Source organism: Rhinoraja longicauda, chromosome 14 (assembly GCF_053455715.1).
Source record: "Rhinoraja longicauda isolate Sanriku21f chromosome 14, sRhiLon1.1, whole genome shotgun sequence".
Taxonomy (NCBI): domain Eukaryota; kingdom Metazoa; phylum Chordata; class Chondrichthyes; order Rajiformes; family Arhynchobatidae; genus Rhinoraja; species Rhinoraja longicauda.
Window position 1 is genome coordinate 50,693,186 of NC_135966.1, and position 25,473 is coordinate 50,718,658.

Genomic DNA, 25,473 nt, shown 5'->3' on the forward strand with positions numbered 1-25,473 from the left:
GCTGCTGCCCGCAGATCCAGAGACCCAAGTTTAATTTTGACTCCCGCTGTTGTATTTAGGTGAAGTTGGCACTTTCTCCTGGTGCCGGCATGGGTTTTCCATGGTCGTCACGGGGAGAATGGTTCCATGGTTAGTCCAGTTTCCCACCACATCCCGAACACATACAGGTTGATTGGTTAACTGGTGACTGTAAATTACCTCTAATGTAGGTGTGAATCAGAGTGGAACTGATGGGGATGTGAGACAGACTGGATATCAGGGAAATAAGATGGATGGAATTACTCTGAGAGCTGGCATAGGACTGAGGGGCCAAATGGTCTCCACATTTGGTGTGAGAAATATCAACAAATCAAACAGTAAAGGGGGAAAGGTCAAGGGGGAAAGAAAGTAAAGGGGGAAAAGTCTATTCAGCAATTGTTAAATTAAGAGTGAGAATATAATACAATCTATGTGTGGGCACAATGAACATCAATCCAAGTTACTTTCAACATAACTGATGTTAAGGTTGGGACTGTAAAAGCCCGGTGATTAAGCTTAAAATGATATATTAAAGAACTTTTAAAATACACGTCTAGAAACAGTCCTTCCTGCAAGCATTAGACGTACCTTATCAAGAAGTTCCTGATTTCTTTTTAGAAAGAGTTGCTTTTCTTCAACCCATTTTGAATCCTGTTTTTAAATGAAAAGTTAGAAAGGCATAAGAAACATTCTGGAGGAGTACATTTGCTTGATTGTTTTTGAATTTTACATTAAAAAGGCCATTAATCTTCATGACCTTCATGACTGCATGTCTCCAATGACTCTAACCGACTTTTACAGATGCAAGGTGGAAAGCCTCCTGTTAGGATGCAACCCGACTTGGTTTGCAACGGCTCTGCCCAAGAACACAAGAAAGTGTAGGAAGTTGTAGATGTCGTCCATTACACAAAGCTATAAACCCTTATACAAACCTACCCCCTCCATCCTCCCAACAACCTCATCTACACTTCACGCTGCATTTGGGAAAACAGCTGACATAATCAAGAACCTTTTATATGCCGGGTAGCCACAAAATGCTGGAGTAACTCAGTGGGTCAGGCAGCATCTCGGGAGAGAAGGAATGGGTGATGTTTCAGGTCGAGACCCTTCTTCAGTCTGAAGAAGCGTCTCAACCCAAAACGTCACCCATTCCTTCTCTCCCGAGATGCTGCCTGACCCGCTGAGTTACTCCAGCATTTTGTGTCTACCTTCGATTTAAACCAGCATCTGCAGGGGGATTGTTCATCTGTGGTTACATCTCACTGTGCCCAGCAAGGATGAAGTGTCCTCTCCATTTGATTTGGCCACTGAGCCTGGGCAGGTGAATGGGAATACAAACATGCCCAGCATCTGCATTCCCCTCTCCACCTGGTAGGCTGATTCCAGAGGAACACCATGGCAGCCACGTCTGGGGCCAAACGTATCCCTAAGTGCTGGTCAGACATTAGGCCTCCTCGTCATTAATTAGGTAAAAATTAGGGATCAGAGCATTGGATGGATGTGATGTTAAACAGTGCTCTCAAATACACAACAGAAATGGACAAGAAATATAAAGAGCAAATCTGTTAACCTGCTGCACAGAATCCACTCACATGGAAACTAAGTAATGATTCCAATGGTAATTGATACCTCTGGAATCAATAGTCAAACAAAGTTCTCAGTTTACCCAGAGCAATTAACAATGATACCTGCTGGATCTATTGCCTTTTATGGGTCAAAGTTCCTCATCTAAACAACAGCAATGAGATGCAATCCAATACAAGATGGCTGCCTTTCTTTAAGGGCTGCAACCCATATCACTGCAGAAACTGGAAATCAATGCAGCTGATTTTATCTAAAAGCTGCCTGGGATCAGGGCACGATTTGTCATGGCATTTGTCACTGGGAATTGCATTTCATGCACAAGTTGAAACAGGTGACTTCTAGTGGCCAGGGAAACCGTGTAAAGTTTAGTTTAGTTTATTGTCACGTGTACAGTGAAAAGCTTTTGTTGTGTGCTAACCAGTCAACGGAAAGACAATACACGATTACAATAAAGCCATTTACAGTGTACAGATACACGATAAAGGAATAACGTTCAGTGCAAGGTAAAGCCAGCAAAGTCCGATCAAAGATAGTCTGAGGGACACCAGAGTGATCAATTTATTTACATCAGTGCCCTCTAACTCATAGATGGCATCTGCCAAATGCCAGCCTCTTTGCCCTAGAGCTTCCCCTTATGTCCAACTGTGGCAGCCTAAACCTTAAAGGATGCGTTGAGCCAACTGTGAAGCTGGGGAGTGAACAGCTTGTTATCTTGAGCAGCCTAATTGTTGTGCTACACCTTCTAATTACTGCCTGATCAGCAAGGGGGCAAAGGTGACAATACCCAGGGGATTGCCATCTCAAACTCAACATCAGTGAACGACCTGAAGCATGAGGCTGATTGGCAAACACCAAACAATAGATGGCCAGCCTCATTCAACAGTGCAGGTTTTACATGAACTCTCCAACTGCCTCGTTATTCTGACCCACATCAGAAGGCATATCTGAGGAAGGATGTGCTGAAGTTGGAGAGGCTCCAGAGGAGGTTGACAAGAATGATTAGGTTAACGCATAGCAGTGTTTGAAGGCTCTGGGGCCGTACTCGCTGGAGTTTCGAAGGATGGGGGGGGGGTCTCATTGAATTGTACCAAATAATGAAAGGCTTAAATAGAGTGGATGTGGAGAGAATGTTTCCAATAGTGGGAGTGTCTAGGATCAGAGGGCTGAGCCTCAGAATAAAAGGACACGCCTTTAGAAAGGACACGAGGAGCAATTTCTTTAACCAGGTGGTGGTAAATCTGTGGAATTAAATGCCAAGCCAAGCTGTTGGGTATTTTATAAAGTGGAGTTTGATAGGTTCTTGATTAATAACGGCGTCAAAAGTTACGGGAAGAAGGCAGAAGTAGGAGGATGGGAGGGCAAAATAGATCAGCCGTAACTGAATGGCAAAGCAGACTCAGTCCTGTAGTAGTCAGAAATCTCAGTATGTTTATCCTCAGTAACGTTCAATGCTTGGACAGACATTTTATTCTCTTACCTGTCCTTTCTGTTGCAAGGCTTTTTCGAGGTCATCAATTTTAGCTTTATACCTGAGAACTTCTGTTTGTAATTGCTCGTGAGCCTAATGAAAGTGGAAACGTGTCATTAAAGCCGAGGGTAACATTCATCAGCACAGAACAAATAACAAGTGACCGGGAATCAATTCTTTCAGTTTACTAGTTAAAGTATTGGGATTGTGCTTTTAAAAATATATTAAAAATTAAACATTATTGGAATGAATTGAGCTTCATCCAATTTTTAAACATAAAAGTAATAGCGGCGGAGATATCTTGGAACATGACGTTATGTTAACATGAAGGTAGATCTACAGATAATAAAATATCTATTGCTCTGTTAAGGTGCCCATTTTAAAAACAAAACACATCTTATACAATTAACTATTCTAAAGTTCAGGTTCTCTGACAATCTAGATAAACAGGACATTCATTTTTATTTTAACGTTTAGCAAAGTTTCATTGTAAATGCATGATGACTTTAATTTTGATGGTGCTGGTTAAAAGAATAACTCTCTCTATTTCACCCTGGATTCCTCCTCCAGATTTTTACTTTACTAGAACATGTAACAGTTGCCACACGGTGTGAAACATCCCAAGGCAAACTGTCCAGCCTTTCTACACATCATTCCTTTACTATATTAGCCTATTAGTCCAGTTTATATTCACTGGAATTTAGAAGGGTGAGAGGGGATCTTATAGAAACATATAAAATTCTTAAGGGATTGGGCAGGCTAAATGCAGGAAAAATGTTCCCCATATTTGGGGAGCCCAGAACCAGAGGTCACAGTTTAAGAATGAGAATAAGGGGTAGACCATTTAGGATTGAGATGAGGAAACACTTTTTCACCCAGAGAGTCGTGAATCTGTGGAATTCTCAGCCACAGAAGGCAGTGGAGACCGATTCACTGGATGTATTCAAGAGAGAGTTAGATTTAGCTCTTAGGGATAAAGGAATCAAGGGATACGGGGAAAAAGCAGGAACGGGGTACTGATTCTGGATGATCAGCCATGATCATATTGAATGGCGGTGCTGTCTCGAAGGGCCGAGAGGCCTACTCCTGCACCTATTGTTCAATGTTTATGGGCCCAAAGCCTGGAGTGGCTCATGAAACCATAACCTTTACTTTCAATGCAAAGTTTCAGCCAACTGAGCCAATATATCAGGTGAAGCATCTACAGTTCAGGCACATCATGTCCAGACCCAGACTAAAACTCCCTTGGCTCTGCACGAAACATACTATTCCATTTCCCAGATCAGCTGGCTCAGGACCTCTGTGACAGGGGACCACCAACATACATGCAGTTGTGGGCTGTGTCACACCTAGAGGGCAGCTGACCCATCAATCACACTGAAAGGGCTTACAAACCACAATCTGACATGTTTGACTTAAAACTCTGAGCTGAAAGTCAGTGCTTAACATCGCATGTGCATTTTCCCCACTCACCAGCTTAACCGTGACTTATTATTTTTGCAAATTATTTAATAATCACCTTTGCTTCCCGTTCTGCGTCCAGGATTCCTCCCGTCTGCTCCTGAAGTAATGCATAAGCCCTTTGGAGTGCTTGATACTCCCTTGTTAATTGCCGAAAGCGAAGTTCCGATTCTTCGGCTGCCAGACTCTGATGGTGAATAAAAGTGAGTTAGCCTCCTGTGTGTCGTGCCCTTAAATCCTCACATATTAAAGTAATCAGTCAATAGTACAAAGGATTCTGCTGCCAGCAGAAGTTAGCATTGCAGGAGCCTCAGCCTCTTAACCAACTGGTACAAGGTTCGTGAGCAAAAAGCTAGGTCTTTGGTGGAACTCAGCGCGCTATGCAGCATCTGTGGAGGGAATGGACTGGTGGCGTATCGGGTTGGCAGCCTTCTTCAGAATAAGCTACAGGATTCTCATTAATGTGATGAGACTGCAGGGTGGATGAGAAAAGTGAGCACAACAGTGTGATTAAGGAAGTATCTCAAGAGAAGATGTAAAGGGAATCATCGCTGAGACGGAAGAGAGCAGAAGAGGTCTACAGTGGCATATCGAGTGGAGTTACCTCCTCACAAAATAGCTTCATGCCTAACCTTTAGTGGTGTCTTAGATTGCACATTCTCCATATGATTACTCTGGTGTCCGCCCACATCCCAAAACTCAGCATGTGTGTGAGAGAGCGAGAGATAGGCAGGAGAGAGGGGGAGAGAGAGCGGGAGAGAGAGAAAGAGAGGGGGAGAGAGAGAGAGAGACAGAGACAGAGAGAGGGAGGGAGGGAGGGAGGGAGGGAGGGAGGGGGGGAGAGAGAGGGATAGAGGGAGGGAGGGAGAGAGGGAGAGAGGGAGAGAGGGAGGGAGGGAGAGAGGGAGAGAGGGAGAGAGGGAGAGAGAGGGAGAGAGGGAGGGAGGGAGAAGGGAGGGAGAGAGAGGGGGAGAGAGAGGGGGAGAGGGAGGGAGAGGGAGGGAGAGGGGGAGAGAGGGGGAGAGAGGGGGGGAAGGGAGGGGGAGAGGGGGAGAGAGAGGGAGAGAGAGAGAGAGAGAGAGAGGGAGGGAGGGAGGGAGGGAGGGAGGGAGGGAGGGAGGGAGGGAGGGAGGGAGGGAGGGAGGGAGGGAGGGAGGGAGGGAGGGAGGGAGGGAGGGAGGGAGGGAGGGAGGGAGGGAGGGAGGGAGGGAGAGAGGGGGAGAGAGGGGGAGAGAGGGGGAGAGAGGGGGAGAGAGGGGGAGAGAGGGGGAGAGAGGGGGAGAGAGGGGGAGAGAGGGGGGGAGAGGGGGGGAGAGGGGGGGAGAGGGGGAGAGAGGGGGAGAGAGGGGGAGAGAGGGGGAGAGAGGGGGAGAGAGGGGGAGAGAGGGGGAGAGAGGGGGAGAGAGGGGGAGAGAGGGGGAGAGAGGGGGAGAGAGGGGGAGAGAGGGGGAGAGAGGGGGAGAGAGGGGGAGAGAGGGGGAGAGAGGGGGAGAGAGGGGGAGAGAGGGGGAGAGAGGGGGAGAGAGGGGGAGAGAGGGGGAGAGAGGGGGAGAGAGGGGGAGAGAGGGGGAGAGAGGGGAGAGAGGGGGGGAGAGGGGGGGAGAGGGAGGGAGAGGGAGGGAGAGGGAGGGAGAGGGAGGGAGAGGGAGGGAGGGAGAGGGAGGGAGAGGGAGAGAGAGGGGGAGAGAGGGGGAGAGAGAGGGGGAGAGAGGGGGAGAGAGAGGGGGAGAGAGAGGGGGAGAGAGAGGGGGAGAGAGAGGGGGAGAGAGAGGGGGAGAGAGAGGGGGAGAGAGAGGGGGAGAGAGGGAGAGGGGAGAGTAAGAGGAGGAGAGGGGAAAGGGAGAGAGGGCGAGGGAGAGAGGGGGGGGGAGGGGGAGAGGTTTCTGAGAAGAGGTTTCTGAGTACATGAGTTTTAAACGACCAGCCCTTTATCTTGTAGTTCTGAACCCCTATTCAGGATTCACTGACTGGTGAAAACATCCCAGCATCTATGCTGCAAAGCCCTTTTAGTGCTTGGAAATGAGTGATTAAGGTCACCCTCATTCTTCTAAACTCCAAGGACAAACATGACCGATTCTTTCCACAGACAATGAATGATCAACCATGTGTTTAAAGAATGCCAAATACAGCAGCCTTTGAAAATAATTTTGTAAGGTCTTTTGTTATCTCTTTTTAAAACATGCATGAAGTGACCTTAAAATATCATGAACTGGCATGAATATCACACCAGCGGGGTCAAACACAGTTATTGGAATGTCGACTTTTACACCTGGACTAGATTACAAGGTGTAACACACAGTTCAGGTATTTCTTTGTCTGTACCACGTTAAAAACCATATCAAGTGACCAGTTTCTCTCTGTGTTCTCTCAACATTGCTTAATGTGCAACTTCCCAGAAGCTAGTAGATAGTCTACCCCATGTAGATAGTCACTCCAGGAAAATGCAGGCACAGGAAGCTTTTATTTATTAAAGCAAGTACCCTCGTTGTTGGCTTTCATGACTATTTTCTGGCACCTTGGATGTAGATATTGAACCAATAGAGACCATGCCACAAGTAATACCGCGGTCGATTTGCTGCCTTCCAGAGACACAGATTCGATCCCGACTACAGGTGCTGTCTGTACGGAGATTGTACGTTCTCCCCGTGACCGCGTGGGTTTTCTCCAAGATCTCCGGTTTCCTCCCACAATCCAAAGACATACAGGTTTGTAGGTTAATTGGCTTGGTATAAAGGTAAATTGTCCCTAGTGTGTGTAGGATTGTGTTAGTGTGTGGGGATCGCTGGTCGGCACGGACTCGGTGGGCCGAAGGGTCTAAGCTAAACTATGTAATCGTTGGTAGATGCAAAATGTTGGAGTAACTCAGCAGGACAGGCAGGAATGGGTGACGTTTCAAGTCAAGTCAAGTTTATTTGTCACATACACATACACGATGTGCAGTGAAATGAAAGTGGCAATGCCTGCGGATTGTGCACAAAAAAGAATTACAGTTACAGCATATAAATAAAGTTAATAAGTTACTATAGTGTAGACAAAAATTTAGTCTCTGGAGTTATAAAAGTTGACAGTCCTGATGGCCTGTGGGAAGAAACTCAGTTTTCATTCTCCGTTTTTACAGCGTGACAGCGGAGGCGTTTGCCTGATCGCAGACAGTCATTGATTTGTCAATAAACTCCAGTATTCTCTTTTTTTATTTGTCTGTCTGTCTGCAGAGAGTGAGGCAGAGTTAATTTTTCAGGTCCTCTCTCCACAGATAGTGGTGGTCTGCTGGGCCTTGCCAGAATGTTGTGCTTTAATTTCATGTTTGAGATATTGAATGTCCTGTTCCTACTCCCACAGTGTGGTACCAGACCACAGGCTACAGTCAAGGTTGTTTTATTGTCACATGTTCCGACCTGGAAATTATTTTCTATCGCGGCACGATGGCGCAGCGCCGGGGACCCGGGTTCGATCCCGACTACGGGTGCTGTCTGTACGGAGTTTGTACGTTCTCCATGTGACCTGCGTGGGTTTTCTCCGAGATCTTCGGTTCCCTCCCACACTCCAAAAGCGTGAATTGTCCCTAATGTGTGTAGGATAGTGTAGGTGTGCAGGGATCGCTGGGCGGCAACACACGACAAGACCCAAAGGCAATGCCCCAGAACCTTTGTAGGTTAGATCAATTAGGACACCACCTTCAGCAAAAGTCAAATCCTTTGCTGGGATCTGTTTCTTGTGAAAGTCTGCTGAAAAAAAAGGCCCGCACACTTTCAGAAAACCCAACAAAGTATCTCGTAAATCAACCTGCCGTCGGACAGATCCTGATTCACATTAAGACTGAGATTAGTTAAATTATTGCTCACTGCCAGGTCTAAGACTAAGTGGTTCGGTCATATGTTGACTTAGTTATAGATTAAACGTTACGAGTGAATTAACCGCTAAAATAAGCTGCTTTGATTCCCCTGAATGCATCATGCTGTCCATTCACGGTGTCAGGTTCAGAGCCTATTCCCTTGAACCTGTCCAAAGATCTCCCAATGAGTCATAACCGTGTCGGGTCATCATTACAAGCGCCAAAAATCATCAGATATGATTAAAAAAATATATGATTGCTGACAGCCTGGGTAGTATTATATTAGTACAAGAGTTCAATAATTAATAGTTGAAGGCAAATATCTGCTAATGGGGCACAAACGTTTGTGGTGTTTATGGACAGGAGAAATGGTTGTCACATCTAAGCAATGGCCAAGAAGGCACATCAATGCCTCTACTTCCTTAAAAGGCTTAAAAAGTTTGGCAAAAACCTTCACTAACTTCTCCAGATGCGCTTGGGAAAGCATGTTATCGGGAGGCATCACGGCATAGTTTATGAACAGCTCCATCAAGACCGCAAGGAATTGCAGAGAGTTGTAGAAGTAGCCCAGTCCATCACGCAAACCAACCTTCCTTCCATGGATTACATCTGCACTTCACGATACGTTGGCAAGGCTGCCAGCATAATCAAGTACCAGTCCCATTGACATAGACGTAGACAATAGGTGCACTCCCTATTCTCCCCTCTCCCATCTGGCAAGAAGTATAGATGTTTGAAAATGGATACCTCCAGATTCAGGGTCAGTTTCTTCCCAGCTGCTATCAGGCAACTGAATGGTCTTCTCACCAGCTAGAATGTGGTCCTGACCTCCCATCGACTTCACTGGAGAATTTTAAACTATTTTTAATCAGACTTTATAGGACTTCATCTTGCACTAAACAGTATACACTTTATTCTGTATCTGTACACTGTGGACGGCTTGATTGTAATCTTTCCATTGAGTGGATAGCGCACAACAAAAAAGCTTTGCACTGTGCCTCGGTACATGTGACAATAGTGAACTAAACTGAACACTGGGCTGCGAGGACTTCCTACCAGAGAAAGGCCTGGCGGTGGAGGTGATGGAGGGAGAGCTCAACATTGAGGCACGCTCAGGACTTGTTGAGGTGTGGGCATGGGGGTACAAAGGGAGGGCCTCTGTTGGCGATGGACCATTCTGCATCTGAAAGGCAAAGGGGGGGGGGGAGGGGGGAGGGGGGAGGGGGAGGGGATGATAAGAACAGACGGGTAAGTGCTGAGATCAGACCCAGGCTCTGAGAGGAGCAGATGGGTGGAGGGAGGCTGGGGTGAGGCACTGTGAGGGGATGATGGGGGCTCAGAGGAGAGGGAGTGTAAGGGTAGTGTGAGGGTGGGGATGGGAGAAGTAGCCTGGCTGGCATTGGGGGAAGGGCAGCAGGACCAGTGGTGCCATAGTTGCAGTTCCATGTTGGAAGAGGGGGGGGGAGGGTAGTAGGACCCAGGACAGTCAGACCACATGATGCAGTTGGAGCCTGCAGTGTGGAGGCCCCCAGGCTGGGACTGGACCATCGAGAATGAAGGGGGGACCCAAACGGAGGGCCATGTGCTGCCATGTGCTGCAGAAGCAGGCAGTAGGCAGGTATGTTGGCTGGACGTCTGTAACTTAGACACGTGGCGGCCCTTGGGTACTGCCCAGGTGAGGTTTGCTGTATGATTTTACCTAGTTGTATGCAAAAAGAAAGCATTTCACTGTATCAAGGTACATGTGACCATAAAGTACCATTGAATCATTCCGTGTTCCAGGGCAGAGTTTAGTGTACTGTCACTAGGAAGTATGCTCAAAGATTTCCTTCCTTTTCTCACACCATTCTCTGTGCTGAGATGGTTGTACTTGCTGAGTATTTGTTTTAGTCAGATTAATAAACATAATATTTTTCAGACTATCTCCCCATATAAACTGGATCTTCTGCAAAATGTGGCTGTGTACTGTGACCGGTGTTGGAGACTCTGCCTATTTCTGATAGCGCAAGAGCTCAGCTTTATCTTTGTGCTTAAGGTGGGAAAAAACTTTGTATTCATCACTTCATGGTTTGGATATATTGGTTGGGTAATGTGCTGGTAATATGCTCTTACTTAAGACGATTACCAACTTTGTTCCAGCTTGCTACTGCACCCGTTTTTCTACTTATTCAAACAACTTATTGGCTTTTGGCCCACGCGATCTCCCGGTTGCCAAACATTTTAACTCATCCTTCCCATTCTCACACTGAACTTTCTGTCCTGGGCCTCCTCCAGTGTCAAAGTGAGGTCTCACGCATATTGGAGGAATAGCACCTCATATTTTCCTTGGGCAGCTTACAACGCATTGGCATGAATGTTGATTTCTCTCATTTCAAGTAGCCCCTGCATTCCCTCCATGCTCCCCTACCACATCCTACTAGTCCCACTGTTCACATCCTTCGTTATCTCCTCTTCCCCAGCCAACAATGGGCCATCGTGGGCTCCACCTTTCCTTGGTTATCTGTTGCCAGCCTTGATCTGTTCTGGCCTTTTCCTACCTCCAGTTACCTCCCGTCTACTTTCATTCTGAAGAGATGTTCCGACCCGAAATGTCACCCATCCTTTTTCTCCAGAGATGCTGCCTGATCCACATGAGTTATTCCAGAACTTTGTGTCTATCTTCGATATAAACATGCATCTGCAGTAACCTTTCTACACAGCTCATTGGCTTAGACAGGCATTGTGAGGCACAAACACTAGTCAACCACATTGCAGTGGAGTGGAAATCATGCTTCATCCATGACTGAACTAGGACAATAGTTTTTCCTTCCTATCTTAAAGCTTAATAGGAAGTCTGTTATGATTAAATAACAGTCAATTTGCATCGTGGCCGCATTTACTACAATCAGCTTGTTTAATGCTCAGTGTTAGAAATTCTATTTGAATTCTGAAAAAGCTGTGGTGGAACCTGGCCAATATTCAGTGGAATATTGGTTGAACAGCAAAATTGCTGCACCTCGAGAGCCATAAACATGCACCAGATGATTTACAACTGACTGACTTCAGGGAGAGAATTGAATGAAAATGGATAGGTTTGTGGTGGTGATCCATTAGTTTCACTACATAATTCATAGTGATGGAATAATTATCCTTTGTTTCCAACACAAACAAGAATACTTTATCATTTATGACGTGGTTCGACCCTTGCTGAGAGTCACCACGGTGACTTGAGCTATCTTCTGATCCACTTTCAAAATGTGAGCATCGTTGGCTAGGTCAACCTCTCATTGCCCATCTTCAGTTGGCCTTGGACTAAGTGCCTTGCTGGGAATTAGGAGAAAATTGGTGTCACATAAACGGTCAGATTGAGTAAGGAAGAAATCTGGTATTTTCATGGTTACCATAAATGATGCTCGCTTTTCATTACTGGAAATTTTATTGTAATTTGTAAATCACAGCAGCTGGGGGAATCTCAGTTTTTTGTCTTAGGATCATTACTCAGGCCCTCTGGGTTGCTATGACCATCATTTTACCAATGTGCCACCCTGCCATTGAATTCTGAATAATGAAGTCCGGTTTAGTTTCAATGGACATGGATCGAGATCAGAAGATTAAATTTATCTCCATTCACATGCCAAATATGCACTCGATGATAAACACTAAATAATGACTGGTAAATATATAGAGGGAATTAGCCATGGTTTCGTAAGATCAGCATCAGTCAGATAAAATAGTTCAGATACTGGGATCAAAATTTCATTGCACCTTGTTAAGCGGTTGAATGGTTCAGATTGCTGCATGCAACCTGGTAAATTTAGTCACATGTTATGTGTAGGAAGGAACTGCAGATGCCTGTTTACACCAAAGATAGACACAAAATCAACGGGACACGCAGCATCTCTAGTCCCTAGTCCCACTTACCTGCGCTTGGTCCATATCCCTCCAAACCTGTCTTATCCATGTACCTGTCCAACTGCTTCTTAAACGATTGGATAGTCCCAGCCTCAACTACCTCCTCTGGCAGCTCTTCCATACCACTCGGGCTTCTATTAAATCTTTTCCCTTTACTTTGAACCCATTTCTCGGACCATTCAAGTTATCAGAATATCAGAATAAACAATGATATAGAACACTTGCACAACTTGTGCAACTGCTGGGCCTGCTCTCTCATGGCACCAGAAACCCAGGTTTGATCCTGACCTTGGCTGATGTTTGTGTGGAGTTTGCAAGTTCTTCCTGTGACCTCCGGTTCCTCCTACATCCAAAGACCTGCATGTTTGCAGGTGAATTGGCCTGGGTAATGTTTCACCTCGTGTGCAGGGAGTGGATGAGAAAGTGGACTAACATAGAGCTAGTGTGAAAAGGTGATCAATGTTCTGTGTGGACTCAGTGGGATAAAAACTATAAAAACAAAACTGTTGGCTAAAGGGTCTGAAGTAGGGTCTCGACCCAAAACTTCTCTCCAGAGAGGCTGCCTGTCCCGCTGAGTTACTCCAGAATTTTGCGTCTACCTTCGATTTAAACCAGCATCTGCAGTTTTTTTAGATTTTTAGATTTAGATTCTACAGCGCGGAAACAGGCCCTTTCGGCCCACCAAGTCCGCGCCGCCCAGTGATCCCCGCACATTAACACTATCCTACACACACCAGGGACAATTTTTACATTTACCCAGTCAATTAACCTACAAACTTGCACGTCTTTGGAGTGTGGGAGGAAACCGAAGATCTCGGAGAAAACCCACGCAGGTCACGGGGAGAACGTACAAACTCCATACAGACTGCGCCCGTAGTCAGGATCGAACCCGAGTCTCCGGCGCTGCATTCGCTGTAAGGCAGCAACTCTACCGCTGCGCCACCGTGCCGCCCATTCTTTCCTACATAAACTGTTAGATAAGTATGCTACAGTACATGGAAAGATATGATGTACCAACATAGAGCAAACCTAGACCATCATAGCCTGTGGTATTTGGATTTGTGCTTTGCTTTCCATTAAACTCTTGTCACTGTCATTACATGTGCAGACAAAATATTAATTTAGTACACACACTTTCACCCCTTGGTATCAATAGCTTGTGTTAAGATTATTCATCTACTCACTTCATTCAGGTCATCTTCAGGTGTTGCTGGTGTCCTGTCTGTTCTGTACGAGGCCATGGAAGACGTTTCTGAATCCATCGATTCTTCATCAAACCCAAAACATGTTTCCACCACATGTCTCTGTCAGGAGAGGAATAGAGGGGAAAAGGGGGTGAGTACCCCTTCTTCAAAACGGATATGAAATGCAAGATAAAAGTAAGTAGTGTGATTCACGACTGTGAATGATCAGGTGTTCACTTTCCAGAGATTATACTTCAGCTCCACATCTGAATGGCAGATTATTTTTGATTTTCAGGTTTTATTTATTTTGATTATAGGTATGTGCAACTTCACAAATCAAAATAAATAAAACCTGAAAATCAAAAATAATCTGCTGATGTTTGAAATTTGAGTTAAGAACAGGGAAATGTTAGACAGGCAGCACCTATAAAGGAAACATAAAGCTCCTTCCAATCAGTTTTGAGTTTTAGTTTAGAGATACAGTGTGGAAACAGGCCCTTCGGCCCACCGACAGTGCACCGACCAGCGATCCCCACACATTAACACTGCCCTACACACACCAGGGACAATCTTTACATTTACACCAGGACAGGGAGAACAACTCGGAGAAACCCACGCAGGTCATGGGGAGAACGTACAAACTCTGTACAGACAGCACCCATAGTCAGGATCGAACCCGGGTCTCTGGCGCTGTAAGGCAGCAACTCTACCGCTCTACTGTCTTTACAGATGAACTGTTCCCATCAAATGCTAATGTTTCCTATTGCTACTTAAATCGACACAATTCTTTAAGTATCAGAGAAGTTACAAATTGGAAACCATAATTCTATTTTGTTTTGTTTTAAAGCAAATTAAAATGGTTGGTCATTTTCTAGCTGCAACAGGGACCATGTGTGGAACCACAATATAAAAATGGTATGTATTCTATGAACCACCAAAGAATGATATCCCTTTATGCAGACAAACCGTCACAGAGATTGGCAGCGCATTGGTGCAGCTTGTAGAGCTGCTGCCTCACAGTGCCGGAGACCCAGGTTCGATCCTGACCGCGGGTGCTGTCTGTGTGGAGTTTGCAAGTTCTCTCTGTGACGGTGTGGGTCAGGATGTTCTGGCTTCTACGTCCCAAAGAAAGTGTGAGTTTGTAAGTTAATTGGCCCTAGTGCATAAGGAGTGGATGAGAAAGTGGGATAACATTGAACCAGTGTGAACGTGTGATCGATGATTGACATAGACTCAGTGGGATGAAGGGCCTGTTTCCACGCTATATCTTTCAATCAATCAAAATATTTTTCATACAAATCTATTATTGGTGAATTTACAAAGAAGCATGTCATCGAGATAAACATAGAAAATAGGTGCAGGAGGAGGCCATTCGGCCCTTCGAGCCAGCACCGCCATTCATTGTGATCATGGCTGATCGTCCACAATCAATAACCCGTGCCTGCCTTCTCCCCATATCCCTTGATTCCACTAGCCCCTAGAGCTCTATCTAACTCTCTTTTAAACCTCCACTGCCCTCTGTGGCAGAGAATGCCACAACTTCACAACTCTCTGGGTGAAAAAGTTGCTTCTCACCTCAGTTTTAAATGGCCTTCCCTTTATTCTAAAACTGTGGCCCCTGGTTCTGGACTCGCCCAACATTGGGAACATTTTTCCTGCATCTAGCTTGTCCAGTCCTTTTATAATTTTATATGTTTCTATAAGATCTTATCTTCTATAAGATAAACATATTGCTGGTATTATTAGTTAACATCCCTCAATCTGCATCATCTACTAAAGAGAAGCAGAGTTACATTTCACGTCACAGACGGAAATGTCATTGACCTGAATCATTAACATTCTCTCTTTCCACAGTCCCAAACATCTTTGATGTCAGGTTCCCGGCAGCTGCAGGAAGTTTTGGGCAACCATGCTCCAACAACACTAGTTGAATTCTGGTGAATTAATACAGGAACAAATCAAATGTTGTACATTTCTTGTGAAGGGTTGCATTGTTGCAATAACAAACCTATTCAGCAGATTTTGGCATCTAAAATGTGTTAAAGATCATCTCTCACCCAACCAAGCATTGCAATTTACATTGAGTGGAAAATAAACTGTTGGAGGGACTTAGTGGGACAGGCAGCATCTGTGGTGGGAAATTGACAGATGGCATTTGGGGTTTTGACCATTCTTCAAACTGATGGAGAGGTGGAAAGCTGGTAGGATGAGGAGAGGGGAAGAGATTGGGCAAGAGCTGACAAGTGTTAGGTGGATCCAGGTAAGGAGCGGTTAATTAACAGAGGAATCAACTGGGGGAGGGAAGGTCGGAGGGGAGGGTGGAGATGGTAACCAAGGCCAGAGATGATGTGGAAGAGACAAAGGGTGCAGATGGTGGAATCTGATAAAGAAGCAAAGGGGGAAGGGACATGTCGAACCAAATGGAGGGATGGTGGGAGGAGAGAATCCCGGGTATGGAGGGGTGGGAGATAAACAGAAGGAGGTGGTAGAAGAGGAGTAATGGGATCATGGGAGTGGAGAGCAAGCAGGTCATGTGGGGAATGGAGAGCTGGGAAGGTGAGAAGAGGAGGGTGATGGGCTGTGAGGTGAAGGTGGAGAATTCGATGTTCATGCCATTGGGTTGTTGCCTCCCCAAGTACAATCTGAGGTGCTGTTGTTTCAGTTTGTGTGTAGCCTCAGGGATCGGTCCGTCTGGGAATGGGATAGGGAATTAAAATGGCCAGCAACGGGGAGCTCCACAAGCCTTAACGAACAGGGTGTGTGCTCAGTGAAGCACTCACCTACTCTACATCTGGTCTCACCAATGTTGAGGAGGCCACACTGAGAGACCAAACACAATGGACAAGGTTGGAGGAGGTGTATGTATGTAACCCTCTGTCTCACCAGGAAGCTCTCTGAATCCTTCTCCATCTATCACCACCAGCCTTGGTTACCATCTCCACCACTTGGCTGATCTGTCAGACATCCTTCTCCTTATTTGGGCCCACCGAACACTTCCTACATCTGGTCCCACCCCTTCCCCTCACCTCTTTCTGCCAACCACCTCCCATCTACTCCATCAGTTTGAAGAAGGGTCCAAACACAAAATGTGACCTGTCCATTTATCCCACCAAGGCTGCCTGACCCCCGAGTTCCTCTAGCAGTTTCTTTTTTCGCTCAGGGTTGCAGTTTAGAGTTTAGAGATACAGCCCGGAAACAGGCCCTTCGGCCCACCGGGTCCATGCCGACCAGCATTAACACTATCCTCCACCCACGAGGAACAAGTTTTACATTTAGCCAAGCCAATTAACCTACAAACCTGAACGTCTTTGGAGTGTGGGAGGAAATCGAAGATCTCGGAGAAAACCCACGCAGATCACGGGGAGAACGTACAAACTCCGTACAGACAGCACCCGTAGTCAGGATTGAACCCGGGTCTCCAGTGCTGCATTCGCTGTGAGGCAGCAACTCTACCACTGCACCACCGTGCCCGCCCAGTGTTTGCTTGCACAGCTTACCTTGATATGCTTTGTGTTCCGCTTGTGTCTTTTCCGGCGAAGCAGTCGTTCTCGGTCCTAAACAAAAACAGACAAGCACAGAACTGACCACAGATTCTTGGAAATCACGTGTCATAAGGATCAAAAACAAAACAACAAAGCCAAGAGATTCACATGAAAGGAATACATCCCATCTGAACAATCCATCTGCCATGCATTGAGTGGTGTATACAGTTCTTTGTTCTTTTGGAAAGAGTAAGACCTTAAATGCAAAAGGAAAATGACTCACAGGCTAAGATGCGCATTTGTGGCTTCTCAATATTGCATGGCTCTGCATTTATTACTGCTCCAGGACTGGCTATCTCTGCACTCAGTAGGTCTGAAGGCGCAAATGCAATTAATTTTCCTTGAATTTTCAAGATGGATTTAAAAAATGATCACTGCAGTAAGTGACCTCTATCTTCCTGTCTCCACCTATATCCTTCCTTTGTCCCGCCCCCCTGACATCAGTCTGAAGAAGGGTCTCGACCCGAAACGTCACCCATTCCTTCTCTCCCGAGAAGCTGCCTGACCTGCTGAGTTACTCCAGCATTTTGTGAATAAATACCTTCGATTTGTACCAGCATCTGCAGTTATTTTCTTATGCTGTAGTAAGAGTGATCTGGAGTAGCTCAGCGGGTCAGCCTGCATCTCTGTGAAAAAGCATTGTTTTTCTCCAGAGATGCTGCCTGACCCATTGAGTTACTCCAGTACTTTGTGTCTATCTTTGGTATAAACCAGCATCTAAAGTTTTGTTTCTACTGTACTAAGTGTTCTTATTATCCTTCCTAAGTACTCTGCACACTGCTCCCCCCTGCTTCTTTTTACTTTTGTAACAAAATGCACGACATTTGTACGTAACACCCAATGAATAGACCAAGGGCTGCAGATGATTCAACAGTTCTCTGAAAAATTCTATAAAACACCAGTGTTTCCTTCAAAATAACCGCAGCAAGGAAAGTTGACTATCTTTCCATTACTCAAGGAAAAAAAAAATCTACAAAACGATGCCCCATTTTACCAGCATGGGCTGCGTTATATCTTGCTTTTCTTATAACTGGGAATCTTTACTGGAAATCCCACCTATTTTGTATCTGCACTCCTTCTCGCCGTCACCCTAAGAGTCAGACAGCATGGAAACAGGCCCTTCAGCCCAACGTGCCCATGCCGGCCATGGTCCCCCATCTATGCTAGTCCCACCTGCCCACGTTTAGATCATATCGCTCTAACCCTTTCCTATCCACGTACCTGTCCAAATGTCTTTCAAATGTTCTTATCATACCTGTGTCAACTACCTCCTCTGGCAGTTTCTTCTACCCACTACCCTCTATGAGAAAAAGTTGCACCTCAGGTTCCTATTAAATCTTGCTCCTCGCACCTTAAATCTCTATTTCTTGAATCCCCTACTCTGGCTAATACACCTCAATAAGATCAACCCTCAGCCTCCTATGCTCCAAGGAATGAAGTCTTAAGTTGTCCAACTTCTCCCTAAAGCTCAAGCCCTCACATGCTGGTAATATTCTCATATATCTTCTCTGCATTCTTTTCATCTTAATGACCCTCAGGATTGGGATCATTTCCATTGCAAATATATACACACAATGCCTGTACCAGATGCTGCAGCAGCAATGTTATTACTTACAGGTCCTGATGAAAATTATATAGGTACTGTGAATATACAACATCCAACATTGTTTCATATCGTGGTGGTCTACGAAGCCAACCCAAAAGCAAAGCAAGTCATGGCGTACAGTCAGAAATATACACCGATCTCAAGCATTTATCTACAATTCCTTGATATACTTGTCAACTGCGATATTAGCAAGCTTTTTGTCTATCGGGGATTCGCGCCAAGCAGACACGGGGCAGTGCACATCTGCACTTTGTGAAGCTTCACATGAGCAGAACTAGCGTTGAACATGGAGGATAGACACAAAATGCTGGAGTAACTCAGCGGGTCAGGCAGCATCTCTGAAGAGAAGGAATGGGTGATGTTTCGGGTCGAGACCCTTCTTCAGACTGAGAGTCAGGGCAGAGGGGAACTAGAGATATGGAAGGGTGAGGTAATCAGGCGATGATCAAGGATATGTAGAATGGTTCGTTGTTGGCTGAGGGGAAGGTGACAACGAGGCATGCAAACTGTAAATTTCATCAGGAGGGCAGTGAAACTAGTCAGGAAACTAGGGTGGGGGAGGGACGGAGAGAGAGGAAAAGCAATGTTTACTTGAAGTTAACGAAATCAATGTTCATACCATTGGGTTGTAAGCTGCCCAAGCGAAATATGAGGTGTTGTTCCTCCAATTTGCGTTGGGCCTCACTCCGACAGAGGAGGAGGCCCAGGACGGAAAGGTCAGTGCGGGAGTGGGAGGGGAGTTAACGTGTTTAGAAACCGGGAGATCGCAACATGGCGGCACGGTAGCGCAGCGGTAGAGTTGCTGCTTTACAGCGAATGCAGCGCCGGAGACTCAGGTTCGATCCTGACTACGGGTGCTGCACTGTACGTTCTCCCCGTGACCTGCGTGGGTTTACTCCGAGATCTTCGGTTTCCACCCACACTCCAAAGACGTACAGGTATGTAGGTTAATTGGCTGGGTAAAATGTAAAAAATTGTCCCTAGTGGGTGTAGGATAGTGTTAATGTACGGGGATCACTGGGCGGCACGGACTTGGAGGGCCGAAAAGGCCTGTTTCCGGCTGTATATATATGATATGATGATATGATATGATATGATATGATATGGCTGAGTGTCATCAATGCTCTCAAAATGTTTGGCAGGTATACAATGGCTGAGGAACTGAGCATTACTTCGGTCATGATAATGCACACACGGGGTGAAGGAAAATTTAGTCCAGTTTCCATGGGTGAAAGTAGTGTGTCGCCTTTTCCTTCTAGTGTAGTCCTTTCCAACCCTCCCAATGTCCATCCGTCTTCATCCCATACACTCTAGCCTCTGCTAACTCTCCCAACCTTCAGCCACCTACAGTCAGAAAGGCTCCACGCCACGCACAGCTCTTGCCCAATCAATGTATTCCCAATGTCATTGATTGGTAATCTTGGATCATGAACTGGTTTTTCCCCAACACGTTGGATACCAGCAAGCCTCAGAACCTCCAGCCGCTCACCCTGGTCAAATCATCAATGACGTTCTGCTGTTCGAGAACCTGGAGCTTTAAAAATTCAACTTCTTGTTCTTCGTGAGCTTGGTCAAGATCGTTTAAGGAGCGTAATTTCTTCAAGGGAAAATGGGAGCCAATCTTTTCTTTCTGTAGAAATGCAAAGAAGAAAATGCATCAATAGAAAAAAAAATCAGTAACAATTTAAAAAAAAAAATCAGTAACAAATAATCTTTTGGAAAGCAATGTTGTAGAGCATAGACCACAGTTTAATGACAGGCATAGTACTTCAGAGTATTACTACCAGCATTACTCTCCAACTGATGCTTTAGCAACTGAGATCTAAAGAATGGTTACCAGATAGATTATGTATGGAGAACGTAGAATGGTACGGGGCAAAAATAGGCTCTTTAGTCCACAATATCTGTGTCAAACATGATGTTGAGTTAAACTAATCTCCACTGCCTGCATGTGGCCCATAGTCCACCATTCCCTGCATACCCATGTGCCTATCTACAAGCTTCATAAATGTGACCATCGTACGTGTCCACCACCACCCCTGGCAGTGTGTTCCAGGCTCCTGCAAATCTCTAAAACAAAACTTGCCCTGCACATCACCTTTAAGCTTTCCCCTTCTGACCTTAATGGTCTCAAATCTGAAAAAAATGTTCCGTCTACCCTATCTAAGCCTTTTATATACTTCAATTAGGTATATTTTTATTTATTTGGTAGGATTTCAGTTCCACCCCCATCTATCGTTATTGTTGTGACTTTCACATCGGTCTTAAAATGACCATAGACCTCCCCTGACTTGTACTGTTCTTGTCTTCTTAGTAATCCCCTAGTAATAAAATATAGTTGTTTCACTCCAATTTGCAGGTGGTGAGGCAATTGTTGAAGGCAATGAGAAATCTCTTCCACAGTTGGGCCAAGAGATGGTTGATAGGATAGTTGTCGTGGTGCACTAGGTCTGCTCTTCACGTTGGGTTTCTGTAAGCTCTTGACACATGGACGAGATTCTTGGGACTATCCAAAATGTTCCTTCTCCACTAGGCAAGAGATTCCCAGGAGTTAGTGGACATGTTGGATTATTTTCAGGGAGGCTTTGGCAAAATGGCACCCAACTTAGGGCAAGATGGCGCTCAACCCAGGGCAAGATGGAGCCCAACCTAGGGCAAGATGGCGCTCAACCTAGGGCAAGATGGCACCCAACCTAGGGCAAGGTGGCACTCAACCCAGGGCAAGGTGGCACTCAACCCAGGGCAAGATGGAGCCCAACCCAGGGCAAGATGGAGCCCAACCCAGGTCAAGATGGTGCTCAACCCAGGGCAAGATGGCGGCCAACCCAGGGCAAGATGGCTGCCAACCTAGGCGACTATTTGCTTGCTAGCCACAGAAGCAGATCCACAAACACAGAATACAATCGCTCTAAACTCTTAAATCTCTAATCCTACAGCAACATTTCTTCGACTATGATCTTAAACCTCTCTCAGATCTTTCCTTACTTTGATTCCCTTATCATGTGTCTATACACTGTAAATGACTCGATTGTAATCATGTATTGTCTTTCCACTGACTGGATAGCACGCAACAAAAGCTTTTCACTGTACGTACACACTGTACACATGAGCATAAACTAAACCAAATATTCATAAATCATTTGTTCTATCAATCTGATGATCTTTTCCAAGGACAGTGCCTGTCCTGGCAATCTAGCATTGAGTGACAGAATATTGTGGCCTGGCCAAGAATGTGGACTGAGTGCAATTATCATCTCAGCGGTGAGAATGTTGGACGGGGAGAAGTTCACTTGGCCTGGAGGTTCACTTAACCTACCAGTAAATTTGGATGTGTAGGAAGCAAATGCAGATAATGGTTTGCACCAAAGATAGACACAAAATGCTGGAGTAAATTTGGAGGATTTTGTTGAGGCTGCTCTAGTGGTATTTTGCCAGTGCCTTGTTCTGCCTGCTGTGGATAGACCATGCCTCAGACGTGTACATGGGTGCAGGGATCACAACTGCACAGCAGACCATGATTTTTATGCCAGTCCAAGGTCTTGTTCTTCAAACAGCTCTTTCCTCAGTTGCGCAAGAGTTGTATGGAGGCATTGAAAATTACGGTGAGTATCATCATCAATGTCTGCCTTAGCAGGAGATGACTTTCAAGATATGAGCAGTCTGTATTTTCCAGGGTCTCAATGTGAAACCTTTCTGTTAGAGGTCAGGGTTGCACAGTGGTGGTTGTATGGACTAAACCATGGTAACTCCATTGAGGTGATTTGCTTCCCATTTCCCTTCTATTCCGTGTCAAACAGATGCTTTCAGACTGTGATCAGTGATAAGGTCAAAAAACACGCATAGCTAATTGCACAATTAAGCTTGTGTACGACCCTGCACGGCAATCCCAATACACCTACTGTGCTGTTTAAGAACATTTATCTTCCATTAAACCTATTCCAAGCACATCCTGCACTTTAATTATGATGCAGTAGCGCTGTGCCTTCCTGGCAACAGTACGCTCTGTGGTTAGACATATTACACAAGGTATTGCCATTTTAAAAAAAAATAGAATTACCACATTCCTATTAATTGAGTCCAGATTGAAATATCAATACCACTTAGTATCTGGAATATGACTTAATATTTGATTTTCTTAAAGTATTCAATGGCAAATGAAATTCCTCGTATGTTGCAAAACATACTTGGCTGATAAAGTGTGATTGTGAATTGTATTCTGGTTTGCCACCTTATCCCAGAGATGTGCAGGTTAAAAAGTCAACTGGCTGTTGTAAATTACCCCTAGTGTGAAACAATAATTTTGAGAGATGGCCTTGTTTTTCTACGTTAGATACATTTTTCTCATTGTGTTTTTGTGCAATCTTTATCTCCTTTCACTGCCTTGTAGAATGTATGGGTGATTTATGTCATGTTTTGTGCACTTGACTCTGTGATGCCACTGTAAGCAAGATAGTCGCAGTACATGTACTTCTGCGTACACTTGTGCATTCGACAATAAACTCAACTTATCTCGACTTGGAGTTAATGGAATTGTGCAGACAATAAAATGGTTACTGTGTTGGGATTAATGCATGATTGGTAGTCGGTCCAGACTCCATGGGTCACATGCCATTTCCGTGCTACATCTCCTTATGACAAAATCATATCAATTATGATAGATGGTCCCAAATAACATTTATTAACTGGTTTCTTCTGCCCCAACCCCCATCCATTTCAAGTGTTGATCGAGTGTTTATTTCAAGAATGGATCGACTGGGCTTATATTCACTGGAATTTAGAAGGATGAGAGGGGATCTTATAGAAATGTATAAAATTCTTAAGGGATTGGACAGGCTAGATGCAGGAAAAATGTTTCTGATGTTGGGGGAGCCCAGAACCAGGGGTCACAGTTTAAGAATAAGGGGTAGGCCATTTAGGACTGAGATGAGGAAAAACCTTCACTCAGAGAGTTGTGAATCTGTGGAATTCTGCCACAGAAGGCAGTGGAGACCAATTTACTGGATGTGTTCAAAAGAGAATTAGCTATAGCTCTTAGGGCTAACGGGATCGAGGGATATGGGGAGAAAGCAGGAATGGGGTACTGATTTATGATGATCATATTGAATGGCGGTGCTGGCTCGACGGGGTGAATGGCCTACTCCTGCACCTATTTTCTATGTTTCTATCCCTTTTTAATGAATAAAATTTTGGCGATATTGGTTCATTTTATGACATACTAGCTGTGATGCCTTGTCTGTCTATTATTTTTTTTAATTGACCTTTTCTATATGAATTAATTAAGATACGCTACAGTAGCTTCTCTTGGGTATATCTTTTCAAGATCTATTTTTTTAGTTTTTAGTTTTAGAGATACAGTGCAGAAACAGGCCCTTCGGCCCACCGAGCCTGTGCAGACCAGCGATCCCCGCACACTAACACTATCCCATACACACTAGGGAGAATTTACACATATACCAAAACCTGCACGTCTTTGGAGTGTGGGAGGAAACTGAAGATCTCGTAGAAAACCCACGTGGTCACAGGGAGAACGTACAAACTCCGTACAGACAGCACCCATAGTCGGGATCGAACCCGGGTCTCTGGCGTTGCAAGTGCTGTAAGGCAGCAACTCTGCCGCTGTGCCACCTCGTTGTAGTGCCTACATTTTCCAGCCTTTCTCCATCATTGTTCACACCTCAATGGCCAGGGTTCAAGTCGCAAGGTGCCAACTGGACAAAACACTGAGCAGGTCAATCATTTATTCCAATACCTATACTCCACTCATAGAAATAATAACTCAACAATTAATCAGCTGTGAGGAATGGTCACTTATATTCTCATAATGCTACCCATCAGAGTGGAACTTCATTTTGGTGTTAATTTTAAATAATTATGTCCGCACATAAAAAAAATCGTGATCTTTCTTTTGATAATCATGAGCTAATTTTTACCATTTTCTGTAAATATTTTTTCATGTACTACATTAGAAATGTAACATTAATGACTAATAATAATAACCCATTGCTTAGAAGAAGAGATGCATGAAATTAACCCAAGATTTGATGTATTCTGTGATTCCATTTCAATAAGAAAATAAAAACACTGCAAAGGAAAATTGTTGACATACCCCATGTGCTGCAAAGTACAAGACTCTTGTCTGTGTTTCAGATCAGTTGGTGCATTTTGCTCAATAATATACCTTTGCATGCACCACACACTTAGATCTGTTTTGGATCATGCATATGTCATCTAACTATCCAGCTAACCTAACATCCTAATTCCTTGCAGCCACTAATTCACCCCCGTACTCCTTCATGCCCCATAGATCTGTCTCCTGATCAACACCCAACAATCAGTTCTTCTTCCCTTATTCCTTGCTCTTGCAATCAACCTGTCCCACCCAACTAGTCGCTGTGACTGCACATGCCACACCATCGCTCTTCCTCATAAACCCACACAGCCAGTTCTGCTCCAACATGATGGTTGTGTTCCTAAGAAACTTCAGAGGATAGTCACCTACCAATCGTCTATCCAATTCCGCCCTCTGAGAGCACAAACAAAGGCACGAATAACTGCTCATAGGTGATGAAATCCACATTGATTCATGGCAGATTCGTACAAAGATCTATTAACCCAGGTCTAAGGTGGGAAATCATTGGGGCCTGTACAGGGCTGATTCACATGAGATGAGGGCCTAGTGAAGGTCTGAAAAGATATGCCTTTGAGAACTTCAAATCCTGTTGAGGCAAATCATCTTCAAACAATGCCTTGTGGTACCTGGAAGAAGTAGCTGCTCCTCCTCCAGGTACCACAAGCAAACTGCTGATTCCTCTGCCAGAAATATTTATTCTCTGGCACACAAGTCCTTCAAGACTCTCCCAACACCTGGCAGGAGATCTGTTGTCTGG

General features: G+C 45.0%; 1 protein-coding gene across 3 annotated transcripts in view; it reads right to left on the reverse strand.

The window, feature by feature from the left end:
• Window positions 1-25,473, reverse strand: part of LOC144600257 (janus kinase and microtubule-interacting protein 2-like) — a 228,258-nt gene that overhangs the window by 51,559 nt on the left and 151,226 nt on the right. For all 3 annotated transcript variants that reach the window (XM_078411829.1, XM_078411827.1, XM_078411828.1), the window contains exons 8-13: window positions 20,076-20,216; window positions 16,936-16,992; window positions 13,439-13,558; window positions 4,590-4,718; window positions 3,080-3,163; window positions 607-669 (exon numbers count right to left, since the gene is read on the reverse strand). In XM_078411829.1, coding sequence (XP_078267955.1) covers window positions 607-669; window positions 3,080-3,163; window positions 4,590-4,718; window positions 13,439-13,558; window positions 16,936-16,992; window positions 20,076-20,216 — 594 coding nt within the window. The remainder of the gene's footprint in view (window positions 1-606; window positions 670-3,079; window positions 3,164-4,589; window positions 4,719-13,438; window positions 13,559-16,935; window positions 16,993-20,075; window positions 20,217-25,473) is intronic.